Consider the following 24068-nt stretch of genomic DNA (forward strand, 5'->3'; position numbering starts at 1 on the left):
TGGCCTATAGAAAGAACATTTATCTTCCAATAAAAGAAGTGGTTTTTTCACATTAGAAGTTGACCTTTTACTTACATGCATGGTGAGCAAGGTAACATATGAATTTACACTGTCAACAACCCTTTTGTCGAAACGACGAGATATCATTGCAATACATAGCGAGGATGAGGTTGGTTTCTAGGCATCATTAAATAATGATCATCAGGATCAAGTGGAGGTCTTGAGGTCCAAACTCAACGAACGCCATCTTTTACTGTTGCCTCACCCTAGTTTTTGTGAATGGATTTAACTCCTCCAAACCAGCTTGTAGATGTTCCTACTAGCCCCTGCACCAATTGCCTTACTCTGATTCCTTAGCATGTCTTCTTGAGCTCGGACATCACCCTCCTAAATCACATGAACGAAAAAAATATTTTTTTATATGCATTTAATCAGCATGACAAATAGAAAATATCCCTACCTAATAACAAATATACCACATGGATTGGCACTCAAAATAAAAATATTCAGTGTTCGCAATTGATTTTCTATGCAATTGTGGAATCATGCATCTTATATGCACATACGTATAAAAAGTATAGAATAAGACTGTTTACTTTTGGTACAAGGAGGTTGTCATTTTTTGCCACTGGATGTGAAATTGGTTTACTATGAGTATATCATTGATAATGCTCAAAGTCCAAAAGAAAATTTATGAACATTATGACACACCAAGTTGTTGATTTCAAATTTGACAGTTTGGGATGACTGACCTTCTTGTACTAAAAGTAAATGATATTATAGTATATAATCCTATATATAACATGTAGTTATGCAAGAAAAAGCAGGGAGCTGTAGTGGATCATAGTATGGTCAGAAGCAAATTTCACTAAAACAAGCACACTCCAGAAATGCTCCAGGGATTTGAAAAATGTTGAAACACCAATGATTCTCTGTAATCATATAAGGAAACTTGAAAAGAATAGCCCCAACGAAAATTGGTGGAATTCTTGTAAATGGAAGTTTACTTTTACTGAGCAATCCAATTCCATGTAATCTGGGGTTACAAAGTGAGCCCCATGAAAGTCTGCTTAACATATAAGAGGCCATTTGTAGTTTCTTTCATACCAGGATAATGTTGAAGCCCAACCAAGGACCCAGATTGCTTCATTAGTTCCTAGAACAACCATGATACAGATTCAGATACAAATCAAGTACTCACAATCTCTGAGTAGGCACGTGCAAGAGAAAGAACTGTTGGATACATGTCTAGAACAGCAAGGGCAACCTCCTCTGTGACCTGTGGAACCTGTAAATTTGATTAATGGAACACTCGTCAAGTGTCCAGATGGAAACTCTCTCCCAAGCAAATCAAAGAGGAGGTTGAAAAGAGAGAATTGGTTATAAAAATAGCAAACACTGCCATATACATGCAGCATCTTGCACTTCAGCATCATGGCAAGACAATTTAAGAGACTATGACTTCTTATTGTAGAAATAGACATAAAAGTAGTTAGTCTTACATGTAATTATATATTTCTAGATGAGAATTCATTTCCTAATTTGCAACAATGAAAGCATTTTGTAGCGTTAAGCGGCTGAAGTGAGCAAACGGAAGCCAAAAGAATACATAAACCAGCATTTCCCATAAATAAGGGAACTAAAACAATCAAAGACAGAACAATCGGAAAACCAATGTATCATTTTAAGCTACAACCAAGAATCATTGGAATACATCAACATTTCTATAAATTGTCAGTTGCATCAACTAAGGACTTAGAAGTTTACCTGCATTAATTGAAGAGCAAACACATCACTAACTGTCATTTTCTCAAGATCTTGGCACGTTTTGATAAACTCTTCATACGAAGGACAGATTCTTTCGCTTTTATCAAAGCTATGGGAAGACTGTGTCGTGTAATAATGGGTTATTGCATGTGTCAAATGGCCATATTTCTTTACCGTATCAGCTACACTACTGGTTCTTTGCACATCAAAGCCTTCCAAAATTTCTGTTGTGAAGGCACTGGAATAAGCATTAGAATACAGTCAGACAAAACATAATAACAGAGGACAAAATAAACAAATTTTGCAACAAGTTACCCTAACCATTTAAACAGTTGGATAGTTTAGTTTTCTAAGTATAAAACATGCATTGTTTTGATTTAAAAAAAATACAGGTGTACTGATTAGACCTTCACAACTCTGCTCCCAAGATGGTCATTTCATAGAACAACTACCTAGAATATCATCATTACAAATACTGCTCATCTAATCCCCCATGAAGTAGTTTGGATATTATAAAATGCTCAATTTGATAGTTAAAGAAAAGTCGGTGCAGATTAGGAAAGGCCTTACGCTGTTTTGATGCTTTCGGCTGCTTCAGAGGAGTTTGGATCACCTTCTATCAGGTAAATCAGTTTCTGAAGTCCACATCTCTGCAGAATTTTTTTTTCATTAACACGTTATCATACACAAGTAGTAATCTATGTGCATCAGGCTATCCCTGGTCTCACTGTAACTAATCGTTATCTCAATATCTTAAATAGGATGTCCAGAAGAAGAAAAAAATTAGCCTTGAATTCCTAGGATGACCAACACTGGCTAAAAACTAATTCATGCTTCCAAAATGCGTGGACATCGCTAAATCCCCAAATAAGCAAATCAAGTTGTTCTTGCAGAACACCCACATATCATCTCAGTGAAAATCAATAAAAATGTTGAAACTGGTCAGATTTTTTTTTTAATTTTGAAATGTTAACTGTCAATGAAACTGGTCAGATATTATGTACAACAATCAGCCTAAAATGGATAAAGTATTAAGGAAACAACCTACTTACATAATGTCAAGAAATACACGGTCCTCGCAGAAACAACCACAAATTAATATCTAGCATTCACAGGAGAAAACCAATACTATTGATTCCAGGTCAAGTGTCACAGAGTTTACGACACCACCAATCCACTCAATGTCCTCTCTCTATTTTATACAAACACACAACCCATGACAGCAGCAACTCCAAAATGCAAATGCACCCTTTTAGAAACATGACAGAGTCACCAAATTCCATAGAGAGACTGGGATTGGAACATTAAAGTAGTGTAAAATATTCAACACAGAGGAAAAAGAGAAGATGCAAAAGTAGGAGACAATAGAGGAGAAGGCTGCAATGGATAATCCAACCTAAATAGGATGTTCAAGCATCCTATAGAATGTCAACTCCAAGTATGCCCTCGGCAGAATTACAGAACTCCAAGTATGCCCTCGGCAGAATTGCAAGCATGCCCTTGCCAGTGCTTACATAAGAAAAAATAAAACAAAGATGGACATATCTTTACAAGTGTTCCACTGCAGTATTGACCACTGTTATATTGATCAGGATTATGCTATTTTGACCACAGTTAAATCTGTAATGAGGCAAAAAGGGAACCCTTCAGGCTCGATATCCAACAGATATTAAATAAAACCAGTGAGTATTTAAACTTGGACGTCTCATGCAGCTAATGCAGCAACAGTGATGAGTAAATAGGGTAGAAAGCACAGAAAAGAAAAATAGCGGTAAGGAGGAAAGAGGACGAGGCAATGGAACTTAGAAAAGATTTATGGCATTGAGGTTTGTGGCCTCTATCACAAGCAGTAGAGATTGAAATATGCAAAATCAGCATAAAAGAATCCCTCTAACCCAATAAAAAGAAAAAGATTTAAAAGCATACAAGCTCATATTTCAATAAGCTCATGTCTCACGTTTCAGTATTGATTAATTTTTAATGCATATTAACCATGCAAGCCAATCATATGTTATAATTTGAACTTGCTTTAAGCAGTTCTATGAAGAGATTAACTGTTAACTAGTGTAAATATATGTCTAAACCAAAATATAAAAGGACTAACCAAAAGCCTGAGTTTCTGATCTCTATAACGGTTGTCCCTAATGGAGGTGCGTAGGTCCTCAACTTTCTTTCTTTCAACAATAAAATCCAGCACATATTCCTTTTGTAGACACTTATGCCGAGCTATCCAGATCCCATCTCCAACAGGAAGACGTCGTATCTGAAATGAGAAAATGCCAACTATGTCAGGACAGTAGCTGATTCCAAGCTAAATTTAGTTTTGAAAACAAGAAAATACAAAAAAGCCCTTCCCCATTCATAAGAAACATATGTTGATTTCTGGGAGTGAAAAAATGGGGAATAAGATGATGCTCCCATCTTCTTTCCCCCTTCATAGGAAAACACTACAGTTACTGTACAGACAGTGGACCCAACAGTTCGGGGATCTAGATCTTGTGAAAAAGCAAATAAGATACAAATTCTAGGCAATGGCCTACCACATCGTGATAATAGAAAGAACAACGACTACTCAATTACCTTCTCAAAAAAATGTAATACAAATTCTAGGCAATGGCCTACCACATCGTGATAATAGAAAGAACAACCACTACTCAATTACCTTCTCAAAAAATGTAAGAATCTCCAGTCTACTATTTCATCCATGTGATTTCAACATTAAGCAAGTATTTAAAACAATATGGAGCATGAACTTCCATTTTCAAATAGATAAGCTCTCTCTCTCTCTCTGAGGTGGAAAGAGTTGCGCATGATTGGATTAAAGATTTTAGTATATCCATAGATATTTTTCAGTAAAATATATAGTGGATGATTGTATAAGTATATATAACTATAAGGCAGGTTGAGTCTCTCACTCAAAGAAACAGGCAAGAAATTTTTTTCAAATGTTTCAAACATATGTGTAGATGGACAGCTCTAACTCTTTATAGCGCAATTAAAAAGATTTTAAACTTGACATGAAAATGCAAGCACCAAACATTTCCATCATCATCATCATCATAGCCTTTTCCCAATTAATTAGGGTCGGCTACACGAATCCTGGTCTGCCGTTCTGCTCTATTAAAGGCCATACTCTCAGTGATGCCATAAGTCCCAATATCTTTTCAGGCTACTTCCAACCACATTCTTTTGGGCCTATCCCTTGCCCGTTTCAGTCCTGCTAATTGAACTAACTCGCACCTCCTAACAGGTGTTGTACTTGGTCGGTGCCACACATGGCCAGCACACCTAAGTCTATTGTCTTTCATCTTATCGCCTATTGGTGCCACACCTAAATTCTCCCAAATGGATGCATTTCGAATTCTATCCCTTCTTATCTTGCAACTCATCCATCTCAACATCCTCATCTCCTCTACACTCATTCTAGGGGTATATTGTTTTTTGTCCGCCCAACATTCCGCCCCATTGAGTAAAGCTGGTCTCAAAGCTATCCTAGAGAACTAGCTTTTCAGCTTCATTGGTATGCGGCGAGCAAATTTCAGTTGTACATCTCCACTTTGTGCACCCAACTCTAACTCTATGTGCGACATCTTCTTCAATCTCTCCATTTTTCTCGATTATTGACCCAAGACATCGAAAGTGCGGTCTTTTTGTACTTCTTGGCCGTCAATCTTAACTACTTCCTCATCTCTACTCCTATAATTACTAAACTTGCATTCCATATACTCTGTCTTACTCCAACTAATTTTAAAACCTTTGGATTCTAGAGCATCTCTCCAAAGTTCTAACTTTGATGCCAAGTTAAGTCGTTTATAATTAAGACAAAGAGGTACATGCTCAATGCTGACCCTTGATGTAAACCTATTGTCACTGAAAATTCATTTGTCTCTCCACTAGTTGTTAGTACACTAGTTACCGCTCCATTGTACATATCTCTCACCAAGTCAATGTAGTGTCTGAAGACTCTTTTCTTTCCAACACCAGCCAAATTAAATCTAGAGATACTCGATCATAAGCTCTCTAGATCAATAAAGACCATGAGAATGTCTTTTCCCTTCGCCCTAAACTTCTCAATCAATTGCCTAAGTAGGAGAACAACTTCAGTTGTTGACCTTCTTGGCACAAAGCCAAATTGGTTTTCAGGTACACTCGTTTCATGCCTTAGTCGTTGCTCACTAAATATTTCCATAAAAGTGACAAATAAATTATGCATAATATACATGTAAATATTTATTCCATGAACCTTAGAGTATAAGCTTTAATCTAAAACCAACTGAATATTGTTGGGAGATAGAGCAATTTTTTGCATATAAAATAGGGTATCTCAATCATTTGTATACAACAAGGGATGTTATGTAATTATGTAAATGCCTGAAGGGCATTAGCGCTGCTGTCATATAATTCTATATGAATTTAGGGAGCGCAAAACCCCAGAAAAGTCAGTGAGGTGAATTATTATGAAATGATTTCCAAATATATAGTACGAAACCAACCGAGTGGGGTCAAAACCTGAGAAACAAATGAGCAAATCTAACAATTAAGTAATTTAATGAACCTGTTCACAAAGATCTTATCTTTGACGTCCATAACGACTTAAGGCCTGTGTGACCTCAAATCCACTTCAAATCATGGGTTTGGAGAATTGGAAAAACCAAATCAGGTCTCAAACAAACCAAATGGAATATAGGAAGTGGCCATCAATAATGAAATAGTTACGGCATATAAATAGCCAAATGAATAAAGTACATTTGCTCCAATGCTTCTTCCTTGGCTGCTTCTTTAATGATTGCCCTTCTCAAGATTTCTAAAGCTAGAAGTAATTAGTTTGATAGCTCTAATATTAGAGTTTGGTACGGTGAAAATCTAGAGAGAAAAGAAAGTCGAGGGAGAAGAAGAATTCAGCAGTGAACACCCAAACCAAGAACAAATCACACGCTTGAAACACAGCGAAAGAAGCATAAACTAGGCACATTGTTCTTCAAGCGAAGCAAATTTTGTGATTCTCAATAAGAGTAAAAATTCAGTCTTCACATGAAGGCTTAATATCCCCCTTCTAGACATCAACATACACTACGATGCTGTAATCCCAGCAACATTTTATCGCACAAATAGTGTATGATCAGCTTAACTCCTTTTAAATCCAATACCTATCAAGGCTTCACTGAATTTCTCAAACTTTAGGCTCTTGGTAATTGTTCAAGTCCATATATCACATTTTTCAATTTGCACACCTTCACTGTCTCCCCTGAATCTAAAAACCTGGGGGCATGGCCATTTACTCTTCCTCATGAATATCTCGATGTAGAAAAGCATTTTCACATCTAGCTGATGCAAAGGGACCAAGAATTATTTGCCGCCAAAGAAAGAATTATTCTAATAGTATTTAACTTCGCTACTAGGGCAAAAGTTTCTCCATGATCTATACCCGAAGTCTGAGTAAAACCTTTTGCAACCAACCTCACCTTGTGTCTTTCAATTGTACCATCCGCTCTGCGTTTCACTATAAACACCAACTTGCATCCTACCACCTTCTTTCCATTCCTTTGGGAAGTTTAGTGATCTCCTAAGTGTTATTCTTTTTAAGAGTTGCATTTCCTCCCACATCACAGCCTTCCACTGAAGTTGTGATAGAGCTTCAGTTACACAAAATGGCATGCTAACAGCAGACATAGATGAGAGCATGATAGGACTTAGCAATTGAGTTAAGCAATGCTACATCTCAAGTTCGATTCCTACCATTGACATACCCCACCCCATCCCCCCTCTCTCCCCCCCCAAACAACCCAAAAAAAAGAAAACAAAAAGATAGAGAAAAGTACGATAGGAATGATTACATACAAGGGAACATAGGAGTGGCGTCAATAGGTGATAAGATGAGAGAAAGTAGACTTAAGCGGGCTGGCCATCTGTATGTAGCATAGACCTAATACAACACCGGCGATTTGGTCCAAGTGGAAGGCTCTAAAAGGGCAAGGATATGGCCCGGAAGGATATGAATGGAAGTAGCGAGAAGAGATATGATGGACTTATGGTTTGATTGAGGGTATGGCCTTTGATAGAGCAAAATGGTGGAACAGGATTCGTGTAGCCGATCCCAAGTAAATGGGATAAGGCACAAACAATAATGATGATGAGGAAAGCACGATAGGAAGGTACTGCCCTAGGAAGCACGATTGGTACTGCCCTAACTGCCTTAGTCGGTATATTCAAATACTGCCTTTCTTTATTAGGATGTTTTGGTGGGACGAACGAGTAGGGGGGAAGGCAAGAATTAAGGGGAGGCCATAGGAAAGAAGAAAGGCTTTTAGGGATGTTTTAATCAAACCGAGGAATGAAGGTCGGACAATCGTCTTCTTTTCTTGCATAAGGATTGATGAGACTGAATGTCGTTATTTGGGATAGAGAGTTCTTGTTCGACTATAGTTCGAAATGAATTGATTGTTGCCATCTCACAACAACAAATAAAGGATATTGTGTGCATGATCACTTACCCTTAAATAATGCAATCAGTACGTCAATTGTGAAGAAATAATAGGATGAAAACGATCGGTACCAAGTTCCTGGTTGACACTTGAGTCATGATCGTTATGTACTTCAGGTTGTATTAACTTCTTCCTTCTAACATATGTCTTCAACTCCTTTTCCTTGGATGTATCTAGGACATTCCCTCCTTTCCTTGGATGTATCTAGTACAGCCTCAAACCAAAACGTTTTTTGAATATTCATTCCAAACAACAGAATTGTGTGACCTTCAACAAATGTCAGTTTTTTCTCTCAGCAACTCCATTTTGTTGAGAAGTATAAGGACATATCCTCCGAAACTATATTCCTTTATCTCTCAAGTAATCTCTGAGATCCTTGAAGACATTCACCCCCATTGTCAAAATGGAGAACTTTAATATTTGCATTATATTGTGTTCTGATCATTTTGCAACAAACTTGAAAAAGAGTTGCAACTTCATCCTTATGTTTCGTTAAATAAATCTAGGTTAATCAGGTGCCATCATCTAAAAATGTGACAAAAAAGCAAAAACCAAAAAGAGATACAACTTGGGAGAAGGCATACGACTACGTTGATTGGGATATCCTTAATGAGACTTTATTCGCATGGGGTTTGGAGCTTGTTGGCGTAGGAGGATGAACGGGTGTCTCTTTTCACCTTCTCAGTCATCATCAATGGCATTCCCAGGGGCCTATTCCAAGCCTCGAGGGGCCTTCAACAAGGAGACCCCCTCTCGCCTTTCCTTTTATCCATAGCAGACGAGGTTTGCAGTGCTTCCCTCTCGGGCTTGTATCGCTGCCAACCTAGTCAAGGGATTTTAGACTAGTTCCAAAGGTCCCGCTATCTCCCACCTCCAATATGCTGACGATACCTTCCTTTTTTTGATGCTCTCCAAGACCAAGTCCAATCACTTCGCCTCCTTCTTAGATGCTTCCAATGGGTAACGAGGTTTAAAGTAAATCTTGCCAAGACCAATATGATGGGGGTGGCCATCAGCCTAGAGTCGGTATCCCATTTTGCCAAACCTCTGGGGCTATAAAGCTCAGTCTCTGCCTTCCTCCAACTTAGGATTGCACCTATGCATCGGCAAGCCTAAAGCTAGTTAATGGTCTGACATTATTGACAAGTTTGATAGGAGATTTGCGGGGTGGAAAGGTAGATTTCTTTCCCCTGGGAGAAGACTCACCCTCATCAAGGCAACTCTCTCAAGCATCCCTATCTACCAAATGTCCCTATTCCTGCTTCCGGCTACAGTGGCAAACATACTTAAAAAAACTCATGAGAAACTTCCTTTGATCGGGAACTGAAGGAAGGAAATTCCACCTTATCGTTTAGAAAACAATTTGTACCGCAAAATCCCAAGGAGGCCTCGGCATTCGTAATATCAGAACTACCAATGTTTCCCTTGTTGGTAAATGGTGGTGGAGATTTGCATCCCAAAGGGAACACCTTTGGCAAGAGGTAGTTCGCCTCAAATATCGGTGTCCCCCCAATGCTTTGTTCCAGAGCAGCAGGGTCCCCCACAATGCTTCAAGTATTTGGAAGGGCTTCCATTCTTGCCTTCATCGCTTTCTTGCAAAAATCCGTTTTCGACCAAGAGAGGGTACCAGAATTACATTTTGGACCGAAAGCTTGGATGACTATGGCTCGTCCAAAAACTCAATTCCTTATTTGGGTGGCTACCCATGAAAGGGTCCTAACAGTGGACCAACTCCAAAGAAGGGGTGCAACTTCCCAACAGATGTATCAAGGGTCAGAATGAAGCCGAAACCAATGCCCATCTCTTGGGTGAAATCAGGCATATACTTCTATGGAGAGCCATGGCTGCCGCTATCCTTTGGACCTTGTCGCTGGAAAGGAATCAAAGAATCTTTAGGGGAGAGTTCTCTAACATCGACACCACGTTGGAAAAGGTGCAATCTATGGTCATTTTTTAGGCAAACAACTCCAAACCCTTCAAGCATATAGCAGATTTCCAGCAAAACTGGAAGGCCTTGCTTTTTTTAAGGCCTTTACATCCCTCGGGCCTCTTCCTGGTCCCCTCCCACCCGATCTCATAAAGCTTAACTTCGACGGTTGTTCCTTGGGTAACCTAGGTCCTTTGAGAGTAGGAGGGATTTTTCGCGATTGTGTAAGTCGCACCCTCTTCTCCTTCGTGCACTCCATTGGCTGCTTCGACTCCAACCAAGCCTTGGCAATGGCTCTCCTTGTTGGCCTGAGTTATTTCATCAGGGAGTGCAAAAACTCTTTGTTCATCGACGGAGATGCCACTAATGTCATCTCGTGGGCTTCCAAAGCAGCCCAATACCCTTGGAGGCTTGATCCAATTTTTTATGAGATCTACCATAGAAGCTCGAATCTGCAAATTGTCTGGAGGCATACTTGGAGAGAGGCAAACTCCATCGCAGATTCCCTTGCCAAAGACGGGGCCCAAGGCTCCGATCCTGTGGGAATACCTATCTAGCCCCTTTAGGAGTCCTCCTAGACTCCCTTCCAGTGCTCCCTTAAACACTTGTGTAAAGCTTGTACTGTTTTAACCCTGTAAAGGGTTATTTCACGCTCACCTGACTTGTGGGTGGCCGACCTTTGTACACCTCTCTTTTACTCAGTAATCAGTAAACTTTCTCAACAAAAAAAGAAGCCTTTGGAATTTCGATTCCATGTATGTAGGGATCTAGACTCCATTTGGGTTGAAATTCAATTCCTATAAAGTAGGAATCCCATTTCCCGTGATTCCCCATACAAACGTCGATTCCAAAAACTGGAATCTTCTAGCAATAGTTGTGATTCCACGATTTCAAATCCTAAAACGATATGGAATCTCTGGCGTTTCCAACAGCTATGCTCGAGAGTCATGGGCTAATCAAGAAGTTCCTCCATATCTGCCGTCTCAAGAAATCAATAACATATAACCGTACCCCATGATAACGTATCTCCAACACCCTAACGAATCTCTCATTCGATCCCCCATACATATGAGCATCTTCCCCCTCTTAATAGTGGGAAGGATTAAGTTTGTTAAACAACATATCTTCCCTCAAATCAACATCCCCCTCGCGAAGGGATTGATCGGTGGTTCTGGATAGAAGACTTGATTTCTCGCAACATTTGATCTACTTGTTTTGTTGCTCTTGGAACATGTCATATTGCGCTTGATTGTGCCTTCCTCCTCTACCATGTCCCCAATCAGCCTGACAGATCGAAAACTTGCTCTAGTACCACTTTGGCGCAGCGAAAATCACAAAAAAAAAAGATTAATGAGAGAAGAATTTGGCCACAGACACCCAAAAAATGAACACACTACATGCTTAAAACAAGACAGAGCACCAGCAACAAGTCATATTATTAAAGGGAAGCAAAATTTTTGTTTCATTATTCAACAAGAGACTAAATATTCGGTCTCCTGTGAAGGCCTCATATCCCCCTTTTATACACTGAAATAAAAACAAGATCTTTGCCAAACTATTAGAACTCCTCCACAAAGAATTAAATCCATAAGGAATTCCAAACCTATTCTAATTTCCACATGTCTTAGTCTAGTATATGCAAGCTCACTAATATCCACAATTCTAAGACTACCACAAAAAACCCAAGAAAGGAAATCTAAAACTAAGTAACCCTTTAACAATCTCCCTTAAAAAAATAATGATTCTTGAACTGTTCACCCCAAAAAAATAAATTTACAAAAATCAAATGCAAGGGGTGTTTACTCCTTGACTGCATCAGCATCTAGAAGATAGAGGTTTCTATGAAACAAGGGGTACATGGAATCCTAAGAGGCCCATTTTCCAAGGACAAAGTTGGAGCAAGAGGTCCATAGTCTAGACTCGTTCTGTGCCACATCAAATCACTTTGTGTATGCTTAACGTTGCTCCTTAAAAAGAATTTAGATGGGGAAATAGCTAGGATAACGAGTTGCTACCACCCACAAGTTTATGTTGCGCCTAGACGGAGATTGAACACAGCTGTGGAAATAATGAGGTAGAAAGCATGCGGCTTTGCCCCCCTCCCTAGCTCATTGTGTTCATTTAGTTAGTCTACAACATATCTCAACAAATATCATCTTCAAAATGGGGAATACGTCAGTTGAGACCTACAATGTGCGGTGAGGAAGAAGAGAGATTATACTTAGGATTAGTGAAACTGTAGTCTGTCAATGAACATAGGCATGCTGAGGTTTCCTCAATATGTTCAAAGTCATGCCTTATTCTTTCTCTTGCTTGGTGCAAGGATGGCCAAGAATAACATGGAAATAAAGGCATAAAAATGGGATAACCATGCTTCTATGGGAGATATGGAAAGAAAGAATAACCACAATTTCCAAGGTTTACAATGCAAGAAATTCCAACTGGAGTCATCAAAAATCAAATCACAGGCTCAAAATAGTAAGGGATCTTGAAGATAGGTCTTCAAAGCTATCAACGAAGACCAATGCAGTACGCAGTGGGATTATAATGGTAAGAGCACCGACAGATTTGGCAAGAAAAAGTTGATCCTGAGGGGCTTAGAAGTGTGCTTCACAATAAAGATGATATTATTCTGAATATTATACTCAATTGCTGGGCACAAGGTATATTCTTTGTGGAAGAAAGAACTCTCACAAGATCAAATTAGGGTTAAACCAGTGTTCGCAAAACCGACAGGTCTGAACTGGAACCAGCCGGTTAGATCGCTATCGGTGGGGTGGCGAGTCTGATTAGGGCCGGCTTTACGATACATCTCACAAGACGGCATTCTCCAAAAAAACTCAACCACAAAACCGGCCGGTTCAAGGTCGAACCAGCCCTTTTTTATAAAATTGGCCGGTTTTCAATTAACCGGACCGGTTCGTCGATATAACGGCGTTTTTTAGAAAATAACGGTACCGTATAAATAACGGCGTTATTTTGAAATAGAGACCGTTATATGTAGTAGGAAATTTGTGAATCCAATTTTGCACGTTTTTTTATTCGGTTTGCGGCCAATTTTTTGTTTTATTCGTATTTTAATGGTTGAAATCACTATATAATTGATCTAAAACAAGTAATTTGCATTTAAACATTGAAAAAAAAGAAGTTTCCTGGATTGAAATGGCGGATTTTTTAGGTTTTTGAAAATTTCCGCCATTCTTTCAATAATCTCCTCAATACCTAATGGTTCTTGATGAAATTTGAAGGTTTTGATTTCTATTCGAAGTATTTACTAGATTCAAGTTTTAATTTATTCAGAAAACAAAAAATCAAGGGTTTATTTTTGCCCGAAAAGCTGCTGCTCCGAGAACTTGTGTTCTACCCAAAAACGCATATTTTTTGTTCATTTATTGGTTGTTTTTTATCAGATTCAGTTGTGTATTTCGATCTTTGAGGCTTCATATGTTAAATAAAATTGGTATGTTTATTTATGATTGAGTAAATTTTTTTATATGAATTTTTTCGTTGCACCATATCATGAAATTTTCATAGATCTGAAATTTCTGCCTTTTCTTCAATTAAATTAAAAATACCAAATATTTTTTGATGATATTTGGTGCGTTTGAAAGATGATCAAAGCCTTTACAATGCATGTATGTTTATTTGTTTGATTATCCAAACATTGATGGTAGTTTCTTGCTCGAAATGTTGCTTCACTTTTGGGGTTTTTGAAAAGTCGATTTTCTAAAAAAGATATTTTGTTTAAGAAAATTATGTGTTTTGATGAAATTGGGAAGTGTTTTTCTATTTTGCTTAATAAAATTACTTTTAATAGAATTATGACTTTTTAATAAAATTACGTTTTTTGATGAATATTGGAAGTGTTTTTCTAATTTGCTTAATAAAATTATTTTTTGATCGAATTATTTGTTCTACTGTTCTTATTTTTTGATAAAATCAATGCACAACACACTGATATGGATATGGTAGATACATACAATAACATTTAAGAACAGTAGAACATATTAGTGTGCTGTGCATTGATTTTTCATTTTGTTGCATATCATGAGATGTACTTTTTGTGAAGTATGCCTTATTTAACTTCATCGAAAAAGAATTGTACGAATTATGCTTTATCTAATTATATGGAGGAGGTCCATTCTATTTATTGTCATAATTAGTTGGCATTTTTATTTGTTTTAATAGCATCAAGCTACTTTTTGTTATTTGCAAAAAAAGTGCATAAACTTTCATTCCTAATGTGAGAGATTTTTGTAAAAAAAAAAGAACAAAGTTTTTCATCTAAGGTTTGGGATAAATATGTTAATTCTTGGAAGAATATTTTACATGACAAAATATCTTCAAAAAATATACTAAGATATTTTTATGTATAGGACCATAGTATTCAAATATTAATTTATAAAAAGTTGTTTCAATGTTTTTTTTGTAAGATAAATATATGTAATAAGATATTATACACTTAATCTAAGTATTTATATTTTTTGAAAAAAATTTGGGAGTTTTTGACCTATTTTTTTTAAAAAAATCTACTTGACTGGTTAGTCCAGTAAACCGCCCCGGTTAGTCCGGTTCCAGTTCAAACCGCTCCCAACCTCATGTCCGGTTAACCGTTCCAGTTCGAGTTTACGAACACTGGGTTAAACAACAAGGAGTCCATAAGGTTGAATAATCCAAAAGGGATGAAGCATATGGAGCTTTGCTGAATCATCATTAGAGACATTTCTCAACTAGTTGGGATCGACTACATGAATCTTGGTTCGTCATTCTGCTATATTAAGGGCCATACCCTCCACTGAGACCATAAGTCCCCATATCTTTTTTCACTACTTTCAATCATATCCTTTTGGACCTACCCTTTGCCCTTTATGAGACTTCCACTTGAACCAACTCGCACCTGATAACAGGTGTTGTATTGGGTCTGGGCTGCACATGGCTAGCCCACCTAAGTCTACTTTATTGGAGCCACACCTAAGTTCTCCCCAATGTATTCATTTCGAATTACATCCCTTCTTGTCTTACTACTCATCGATCTCAACATCCTCATCTCAGCTACACTCATCCTATGCTATGTTGTTTCTTGACCGCCTAACATTCCGCCCCATAAAGCAAAGATGATCTCATAACTGTCCTATAGTCATTTAGCTTCATTGGTATGTCGCAATCACATAAACTCCGGTAGCACATCTTCACTTTGTCCACCCAGCTATAATTCTAGGTGCGACACCTTCCTCAATGTCTCCATTTTTTTGGATTATCAACTCAAGATATGGCAAGTGTAGGACATAAGAGGTAATATCTGGCTTAATACGCTATTGGCAAGTAAAAAAAGAAGCAAAAGAGAAGAAGAAACAAAGAACAGAGTTATATTGGTAAGAGATATCTAGCAACAAGTACAAGGTGTCTGAATCTAAAGCTCCAAACCGAAAGTGGCTAGTTGGCTTTGTTAGAGAAGTCAATATTGGAAGCACAAACATAGAGAAGATCTGCTTCCATATTTTGTGTACAGAGAAATAAAATGGTGAAAAGGTTCTAATTATCAAGAAAGATTGTAAGCCTAGATAATAAGCTTATAGACAAAGTAAAGTTTATGACCAACATAGATCTGTAATCACTAAAGTAACTATATTCATTGTAAGACTTTTATAGTAGGCAAGATAACTTAAAAGGATACCAACCATATTAGTTAAAGGATGGTATATATCTTAAAATGAATTGCCACCTAGAAAAATAAATAAAATAGTAGAATGAATTCATAGAGCCCTCAAACAATTACATAAAAGAAAATTCATAATGACAAACCTCAACTTGGACTTTGAATTGCAAACATAAACTTTCAACAACCCTTCTAGAGAGAGACCTACAAGAAAAATAATGACAAAAGGCATCAAATAAATGATGCTTACCAGTGTTCAACCAAAAATTTGCAGTTGATGAAACGAGAAAAGAGCTTCACTAGTGAAAATAGAAAAATGTAACTTGGTCGCCTTAGACATGATAAATGAAATTGGCAGAAAACTACAAGAAAAAAAACTCCATAAAATGACTCTTGTATCAATAAAATCTGAAGAAGAGAGACAGCTGCCCCTTCTATGGAAATTAATTTAAAATGGTCTCCCTACTTGTGACAGGAATTTAAAATGATCTCCCTACTAGTGATGTCAAAGATTACATTGGTATCAGCACCATGTTTTTCTTTATCTTTACATTCTTTTATAAGGGACAACAAGCTTACAAAAGCACCATGAAGACTTTTACAACCATAGAGCTTGTACCTGAAAAAACTTCAGAAAGTATACCCCTTTTCCAAGGAAAGTGAAGTCCTAGCCTACTTCACAATTTCTTATCTTCCCTTGGATTTTCTCCCTTGGAAGCTGACAAAGACAGACTTAAAGTGGGTCTCGAAATAGGTATAATTAAATAGGAAATGATACTGGATCTTATTAAAATTCTGAAATATATGGCTAGTTTGGGCATACCCAAAACTTAAAGATTTTTTTATCATCATAGTAAAAATTTTGTAACAATAAAAAAACAACTTATCCATAAGATGGCATAGCTGAGTGAGGATGTTGAGATGGATGAGTGGCAAGACAAGAAAGGATAGAAATCTAAATGAATATATACGAGGCAACTTAGAAGATAAGATAAGATGAGGGAAAGTGACTTACGTGGGCTGGCCATGCGCAGGGAAGACCTAATACAGTACCAGTTAGGAGGTGGAATTTGGTTCAAGTGGAAGGTTCTAAAGGGCAAGGAGAAAGCCCAAAAGAATATAGATAGAAGTAGTAAAAAAATGTATGGTGACTTTTGGTCTTACTGAGGGTATGGCCTTTGATAGAGAAGAATAGAGGAATAGGATTCAAGTAAGTGACCCCAAATCATTGGGATAAGACTCGGATGATAATGATGATCATAAAAATCTTGTAAGATGCACCCGTGCAATTTGGACAATTGTAAGCTTTTTATAGTGAAATATAAAATACAATACTGTTAAGGCAGAAAACCACATCTTCAAAGATTCATGTCAATTTATTTGGATGGCAAGTTATGTTTTCTCTCATCTCTGTGCAGTCCCATCACACCCAAATCCCCCCCAGCCACCCATAAAAACAATCCAAAATCAAAGCAGATCCCTTAGATAAAGGAGATCCCTTTAAACAAAAAGGACTCCATTTTATGCTACAGGTTGCGTGTCTCTCTAATCTTCGTGTCTTGCAGAATAATTAGGAATTCCAAAGAGAGAGATAATTTGGAGAGAAAGATATAATATATATATTCCTTTGTACAATACTTAGGTAGGAATTCCTCGTGAGAAAGAGATAATTTAGAGAGATAAAGAGAGAAGAGAGCACAGATTTAGAGATGGAGAGAGCTTATTCCTGATCTGAATTTAAGAAGGGAGAAACAGAGAGGCACTCTGGTCCAGTAGAGAGAGAGAGAGAGAGAGAGAGAGAGAGAGTTTGGAAAAGCCCGTCCATGAGTTTCTTTCCAGGACAAAGAAATAAAGGAAACCCAAATAAAGCTCAAAGGGGTACTAATGGTGGGTTCCAGACCTCTTACATCTAATGGGGGGTCCTAGAAAATGCTATGGCCATTAGTCTTCTAATGAAGCTGTGAGCATGTGGCTTTCACAACACATTCTGCAATTTTGAGGTCCCATGGTTATGCGGTTTCCTATGGTTACTACTTTGGGTTCTTTAGAGAACCCTAATTCCTGTTAGTTTTTACCTGGAAATAGAGTGATTAGTTTTTGTGGAACGAGAGTGGTTAGGTTTTGCAAGTTGATTATTTATGGGGCATCGAATCTTTCTTTCTCTCTCTAGAGAGAAAATGGGGTCATGGATAAAGGGTTTAGGATTGCTGGAAACTGGTGGAAAGTCTCTGGAAAAGGTTATAGCAGCAGACTCATGAGAGATTTGCTGATTAAGGTGTGGCAGATATAGGGGTTTTGGGGAGAGTGTTGGTGAAGTCGCTGACTTGGGGTTGGATGGAAGGTGCGGTTAATGAAAAGATTAGGAAAATATTTTTAAAATTTTTTCAGTTTGCACTTTAAAAACTTGCAATCTTTTTGGCTAATGAGTTTTTTTTCTTTTTTTTCTAATTGCCATCCAAACTAGCCCTTAAGCGTGCTAGAAAGTAGAAAAGGCAGATTGACCTCCAGCAAGGAAAAAGGAACCCACCCAAGCCAGATGATTAGCTCTACAGTCAATGCCTATTGACAAACAAATTAAAGAAATTAATTTACTACTGACCCTTGATTATTGTGTAGGAACTGCTCTCGATCATCTAATAACAAAATTACATCATATAGGTCCTCAAATTTTTCTCCAGGACTGCATGGTGGCACTGCTAAGGCATTTCCACAAGAACCTTGTGCATCACCAACCACTGCCTGATACATGAAAAATTAAATAGTTGTTACCAATAATAAACCTCATTAATGCATGTTGTTAATCACATTTCACAGAAATAGAATTTCATAGTGAAGAAAATGTACACAGTTCACAATAGTACATACAGAAGATGTGCAAGCCCTCAAACCGGAAGTCCCAAGACTTGATTCATTAGAACAACGAGGTTGTGTACGTTTAGATAACAAAGACACCGGACCTGCACAGCGTTAGCAGGAGTTATTAAAAATTTGCAAATTATGAAGTTTACAGAATAAACATGCCTCTATTATGCAATGGGTTCAAAATATTTCTTCAAAGGCTACCAGTATCTCCAGAGTCAGAAGCATCTGAAAGATCATGAATCTCTATGCTAATCTTTTGGGTGGGTTCCGCAAGCAATGCATCGACCCGCATTTTTAAGTGATGGCCAAAAGTGCAAGTCCTAAGTGATGATACATCTTTATCTCCCACCATTTGTGATGCTTCTGAAGAAGTTAGATGAGCATCCTTATCAGAATACTCCATGGATGTCATCTGTATAAAATGAACAAAAAGTCTAAAAGGTCACAGAGAAGTTCACAACAGCAATGGAAACTACCAAAGTATGACTTACTCTGCAGATTTTGATAAGAAACTTTTCAGTTACCCAAAAACAACACACACACACACACACATGCACTAGTGTGTGTGTTTTTTGTGTGTGTGTGGGGGGGGGAATAATATAATTTTAACTGACTTAAATTGTAGCGTAAGCCACTTTGAAAAAGTAAAGGCATGTTAGATCACCCCCGACCACACACACACACACATACACATACTCACATGCACAGATGCGAATGCACACACACATTTGTTTTTTTGCTGTTCAGTTTCTAGATCTAATGTCACAAATAAACTTCAAAGCAACCTACCATCTCAGATAACTCCAATGATGCAGATACTGATTTTCTCTTGCTAAGCTTTTTGTTAATATCAGACACCAACATCTCTTCTCCATTTGCGCCAGACTTATCCGGTTTCTTAGCCAAAGGTATATCACAATCACGAAGCCCAGACCTCTGGAGGCATTCTCGGGCAGTTTCTTGACCCTCTTGAGATAACATATACCTGCAAACAGAACAAGGAAATCAACCAAAATGGAAAGAAGAAGAATTAAATCGTTTGATTAAGACTAACAATTATTCAGACAGACAGCCACAAAGTTTGTTCATTGCACAAAGTTAGAAACCACTAACCAGCATTGAAATAGACATAGTAAGATAGTTGAAGAAATATTAGGAAGTTGAAGCATAGAAAACAAATCAAATCAAATGATTTTAGAAAGAGTCATATGAAAAACAAAGGAAATAGTAAATATCTAGTGGGTAAACTAATAAATATACAACTTCACAAAATCAAGTAAATGATTTTATATTCTGTTTGTTCTTTTTTATTATGCTCGCTGATCTGGCAGATCTAGATTGCCATTTTGGCTGATCTAGATTGGGACAGGTGGGTGGACAATCCACCCTACCGATCCGTTTTTGAAAACACTGGTATGGAGGATAGAATTATTTACTAAATTTCGCACACACACACACATGCACACTCACATGTAGGCAAATAATGCACAACATTTTTACAATAAGTTTAACTTTGTAATATTGTAGAAATAAGTTGTGTTTTTTTCATTAACAATGTTATAAATACATGCATTGTGTTTTTTTTGATGGAAAATTGTTTCATGCAGGCTGGACCGCATTTCTACAATATGTGGTCCCAAGGTATAAAGCATCCATCTTAAAAATGGATGCAAATAGGTGGTCCATCTAAAAATAATTGAAACTAACGGTCCAAATGTTTTTTTAATAGAATTACTATTTCTAAATTTCTAATTTTCTAAATTTATTTATTTTTTCATATTCATGATCTCCATTTTAGAGATTACATGTCTTAAAAAACAAGTCCAAAAATCCATCTCAAAAATAGATTTTTAAGAGGTGACTCATTTCTACATGGACACAAAAACCGTGTCAACATTTCTAGATTTATTCTAAGAACGTGTCAACTATCTAGATTTTGTGTGTGAACACGTCACATATACCAAACCAGTGTTACTGCAACAAATTGGAATTTCCTCAATGTTGCATGCCAATAAGGGTTAACACTGCCTAAAACGGTCATCATCATTATCATCATCAGCCTTTCACCAACTATTTGGGATCGGCTACACGAATCCTAGTCTGCCATTCTGCTCTATCAAGGGCCATACCCTCAGTGAGGCCATAAGTCCCCGTGTCTTTTCTCACCACTTCCAACCATGTCCTTTGGGCCTACCTCATGCCTTTTTTTAGCCTTCTACTTGAACCAACTCACACCTCCTAACAAGTGTTGTACTAGTCTGTGTTGCACATGGCCAGCCCACCTAAGTCTACTGTCTCTCATCTTATCACCTATTGAAGCTACACCTAAATTCTCCTGAATGTGTTCATTTCGAATTCTATCCCTGCTTGTCTTGCCACTCATCCATTTCAACATCCTCATTTCAGCGACACTCATCCTATGGATATGTTGTTTCTTAACTGCCCAACATTCCGTCCCATAAAATTACAACTCCTATAGAACTTCCCCTTCAGTTTCATTGACATGCGGCAATCACATAAACTCCAGTTGCACATCTCCACTTCGTTCACTCAACTCTAATTCTATCCGTGACATCTTCCTCAATCTCTCTATTTTCTTAGATTATCGACCCAAGATATTGAAAGTGCACTCTTTTTGGTATTTCTTGGTCATTGATCTTAACTACTTTCTCGTCTCTACTCTTATTATTACTAAACTTGTATTTAATATACTCTGTCTTAGTCCATCTATTTTCGTTCTTTAACTAATTTATCCCTAAATAAGTCTATGTTTTCATTTTTCTAAATTCTACCACCTAGCTCTTGGACACTTATTAATTTCATCCCTTCTTTTCCATCTCTTTATGCAGATGTCCATAACCACAAATCCATGTTGCGACACTGCCTAAAATGCTAAAACGGTAAGGTGTGCTAATATAAATACATCTTAAACCAAGCTCAAACTTGGGAATTAATTCATTCATGTCCATCAAAATATTATTATTTAAAGAATGAAAGCATTGTTTTTGCTAAATAGAAATAATTGTATGAACATGTCTGGGAAGTATTGAACACCTAGATACTTGTCGGACATTGACACTCATGTTGTTGCCTATGTGACACTGCTCCAAACATTTGTTAGCCACCGATACTAGTGAGTGTCCATGTAACATTGCCATCGCACTCAATAACCATAGGTCAATATTAAATCAATTATTTCTTCCATTATCATAATTCATCTGCATTGCAAGTGTAGTCGATCTCAAGAAATCATGGTTTAGATATCATAAAGAGAGGTAGACACAGTTTAAATCCTGATCAAAGAAAAAGGCATCCGTCGTGCGGATTTATCGTGTCTGATTGCATTTTACATGGCATAAAAAGAGCAGCGAGTGCAACATTAAACCACACAGGAAATTTGGAGAGTGTCTCATTATGTAAATGAGCTTAAACCTCATATCCCAGTAGACAATTATATTAGACTGTGTTTCTCGTCCAAACTAGGAAAAGAACAGCAGTAATTCCCCTTTCTTTCCTTTAGCATTGATGCAAAAAGGTGATAAAAGAGCCTCCATGGTAGATGTCATGGTTTGTATAAAATTTTAACACAATTTGAAGTCAGAACTTCAAACCTCTATGCATTGCTCTCATTTTCACTTAATAAACAATCAAAACTTGCTTTAACAGACCTTCTTACAATCTTGACTATAAAGAAAGGCACTCAAACGTCTGATGCCTTTTGACCATTGCAATCTTACTGATTGTATCCCACCTGGGGTAGAGCCAGTACAATTCTCTCTCAATCGATAGAAATTACACACTGCATCCAATATTTAAAAAGAAGAAAGATTACAGAAATTGAAAACCAATCCATTCAAAACAAAAGTTGTATAGTTTTAAATAAATACATTTTGAATGGAATTTTCCAATGTGACAACTATGAAAAAAAAAAAAAAGCAAACAAAAAAATACAGACTGTGCAGAGCATCTTACTTAGCTGGGCAACTTGACTTGACAACTAGTCCTTTTGTAAGCAATGTCTTCATGCTATTCCATCCACAATACCAATCTCTTGCTAAACCACCAAAACCTCCACCTTTCCCACTGCTATTTGGCAATCTGGAAACATGAAAGCCAAGGCTTACCCTATCAGTTGTTTTTCTCATAACCATAAAAACCACATTAATCGTAGACACAATATTCTAAAATTTTACCCAATTGGCATGTGTGTAAGCCCACTGGCTTCAGTTGCATCAATAAGCTCCTGTTTCTTCATAGAACTCCTCCCATTCAAACTTTCCCTGAAAACCCAGCTACCAATTAATTTTCTGTTGCTGATAACCTTTGTTGTTTTATTAACTATCATTTTTGGAAACCCCACTACCATTTAATTCCCTAGCAAACACACCTCAATAGCACTATTAATTTACTGTTCTTAAGAACCATACCTGTAAAGGGTAATCAATAAAGCAAAAGGAGCAGAGTTTTTCTGAGGCAAATATCGCTTGGTTCTTGTGCCTTTCTTCTCTGAAACATCAACATGACAAATAAATAAAAATGACGCTAAACCAAAAAAAATGCATCAATTATTTTATTAATTTGAAAATTACATTGAATAATCAATATAAAAAATTCAAAAAACTAAAGTGAAACAAATAGGAAGAAGGAATAAAGTTACTAGTTGCATTAGCATCGCTGTCTGATTCTAAAGGTTCAGAATCTTTATTGAAGAACTCTTGCAGGAGCTTAAGAGTCCACTTTCCAACACCCCTACAAAGAAAACTCAAAAAACAAAATTTCAGAGAGTTGGGTAAACGAAATTTTTCACGAAAAAAAGAAAAAAAAGAAAAGAAAAGATGTGACATAAGGGGAAAATGGCCTAAAAACTGAAAACCCTATTAAGTAAGAGAGAGAGAGAGAGAGAGAGAGAGAGAGAGAGAGATACTTGATTTGGCTAACTTCTTTGAGGTTGGTGATGGGAAGCTTAGAGTCACAGATGTTGCAGTAGGCCTTGAGGAGAGTAGTGTCAACGCGGTCAGAGAGGCCACTGCTCTCCGCCATTTCCTGGCGCTTCGCCCAGAGAAAGGAAGCCACACCTTCGTTCTCCGAGAACGCGACATTTCTCTTACTCCACATGTCTCTCTCTCCTCAGTCTCTGAGAGACCCAGACAAGGGTTCACTCAAATAACAACCCCACAACAGCTCTCTCTCTCTCTCTCTCTCTCTCTCTCGCTCGCATTGCGCAGAGGGCGAAGTTTATGTGCGTTCCAAAAGTCATTGTTCGAATTAGGATTGTTTAATGCATAGCGGGAGAGCAATGCAGTGTGGCATTGCATTCAAATCCAAGCATTTCCTGCTTTTATATAACTTGGGAAAAAATTCATATAAGGTATAT

The 24068-nt window shown here is 37.5% G+C and overlaps 2 protein-coding genes across 5 annotated transcripts in view; one reads left to right on the forward strand and one right to left on the reverse strand.

The window, feature by feature from the left end:
- The window catches only part of LOC18433257 (NAD(P)-binding Rossmann-fold superfamily protein), a 66686-nt gene extending 44973 nt beyond the window's left edge, over positions 1-21713 (forward strand). The window contains exon 9 of the mRNA XM_088863768.1: positions 21544-21713. Coding sequence (XP_088719894.1) covers positions 21544-21582 — 39 coding nt within the window. The 3' untranslated portion in view covers positions 21583-21713. The remainder of the gene's footprint in view (positions 1-21543) is intronic.
- Positions 1-24068, reverse strand: MUS81 (Restriction endonuclease, type II-like superfamily protein). 4 transcript variants are annotated; one of them, XM_088863738.1, is made up of 15 exons: positions 23619-24068; positions 23352-23443; positions 23122-23200; positions 22888-22974; positions 22667-22792; positions 19484-19679; positions 18896-19106; positions 18698-18789; positions 18432-18571; positions 15979-16036; positions 3872-4030; positions 2338-2417; positions 1768-2005; positions 1202-1288; positions 1-387 (listed from the first exon to the last, which is right to left on the reverse strand). In XM_088863738.1, exons 1-15 carry the CDS (start codon positions 23807-23809, stop codon positions 286-288), a joined length of 1938 nt encoding a protein of 645 aa, XP_088719864.1. In that variant the 5' UTR covers positions 23810-24068; the 3' UTR covers positions 1-285. The 4 variants fall into 4 exon arrangements, 2 of the variants coding, with proteins under 2 accessions (XP_088719864.1, XP_088719868.1); XR_016053258.1 differs by lacking the exon at positions 15979-16036; XM_088863742.1 differs by lacking the exon at positions 1202-1288.

The sequence above is a fragment of the Amborella trichopoda genome, chromosome 1 (assembly GCF_054954075.1).
Source record: "Amborella trichopoda isolate Santa Cruz 75 chromosome 1, AtrichopodaSantaCruz75HAP2 v2.0, whole genome shotgun sequence".
In the NCBI taxonomy this organism is placed as follows: domain Eukaryota; kingdom Viridiplantae; phylum Streptophyta; class Magnoliopsida; order Amborellales; family Amborellaceae; genus Amborella; species Amborella trichopoda.

Bases quoted from the DNA above. Each gene is read 5' to 3' on its own strand.
- MUS81 (XM_088863738.1), bottom strand. From the start codon at position 23,809: ATGTGGAGTAAGAGAAATGTCGCGTTCTCGGAGAACGAAGGTGTGGCT. The intron at 4,031-15,978 runs GTTTGTCATTAT...TTCTCATTTCAG, and splicing joins AATTCAAAGTCCAAGTTGAG to ATACGACGTCTTCCTGTTGG. The intron at 388-1,201 runs GTGAGTACTTGA...CATGTGATTTAG, and splicing joins CACGTGCCTACTCAGAGATT to GAGGGTGATGTCCGAGCTCA.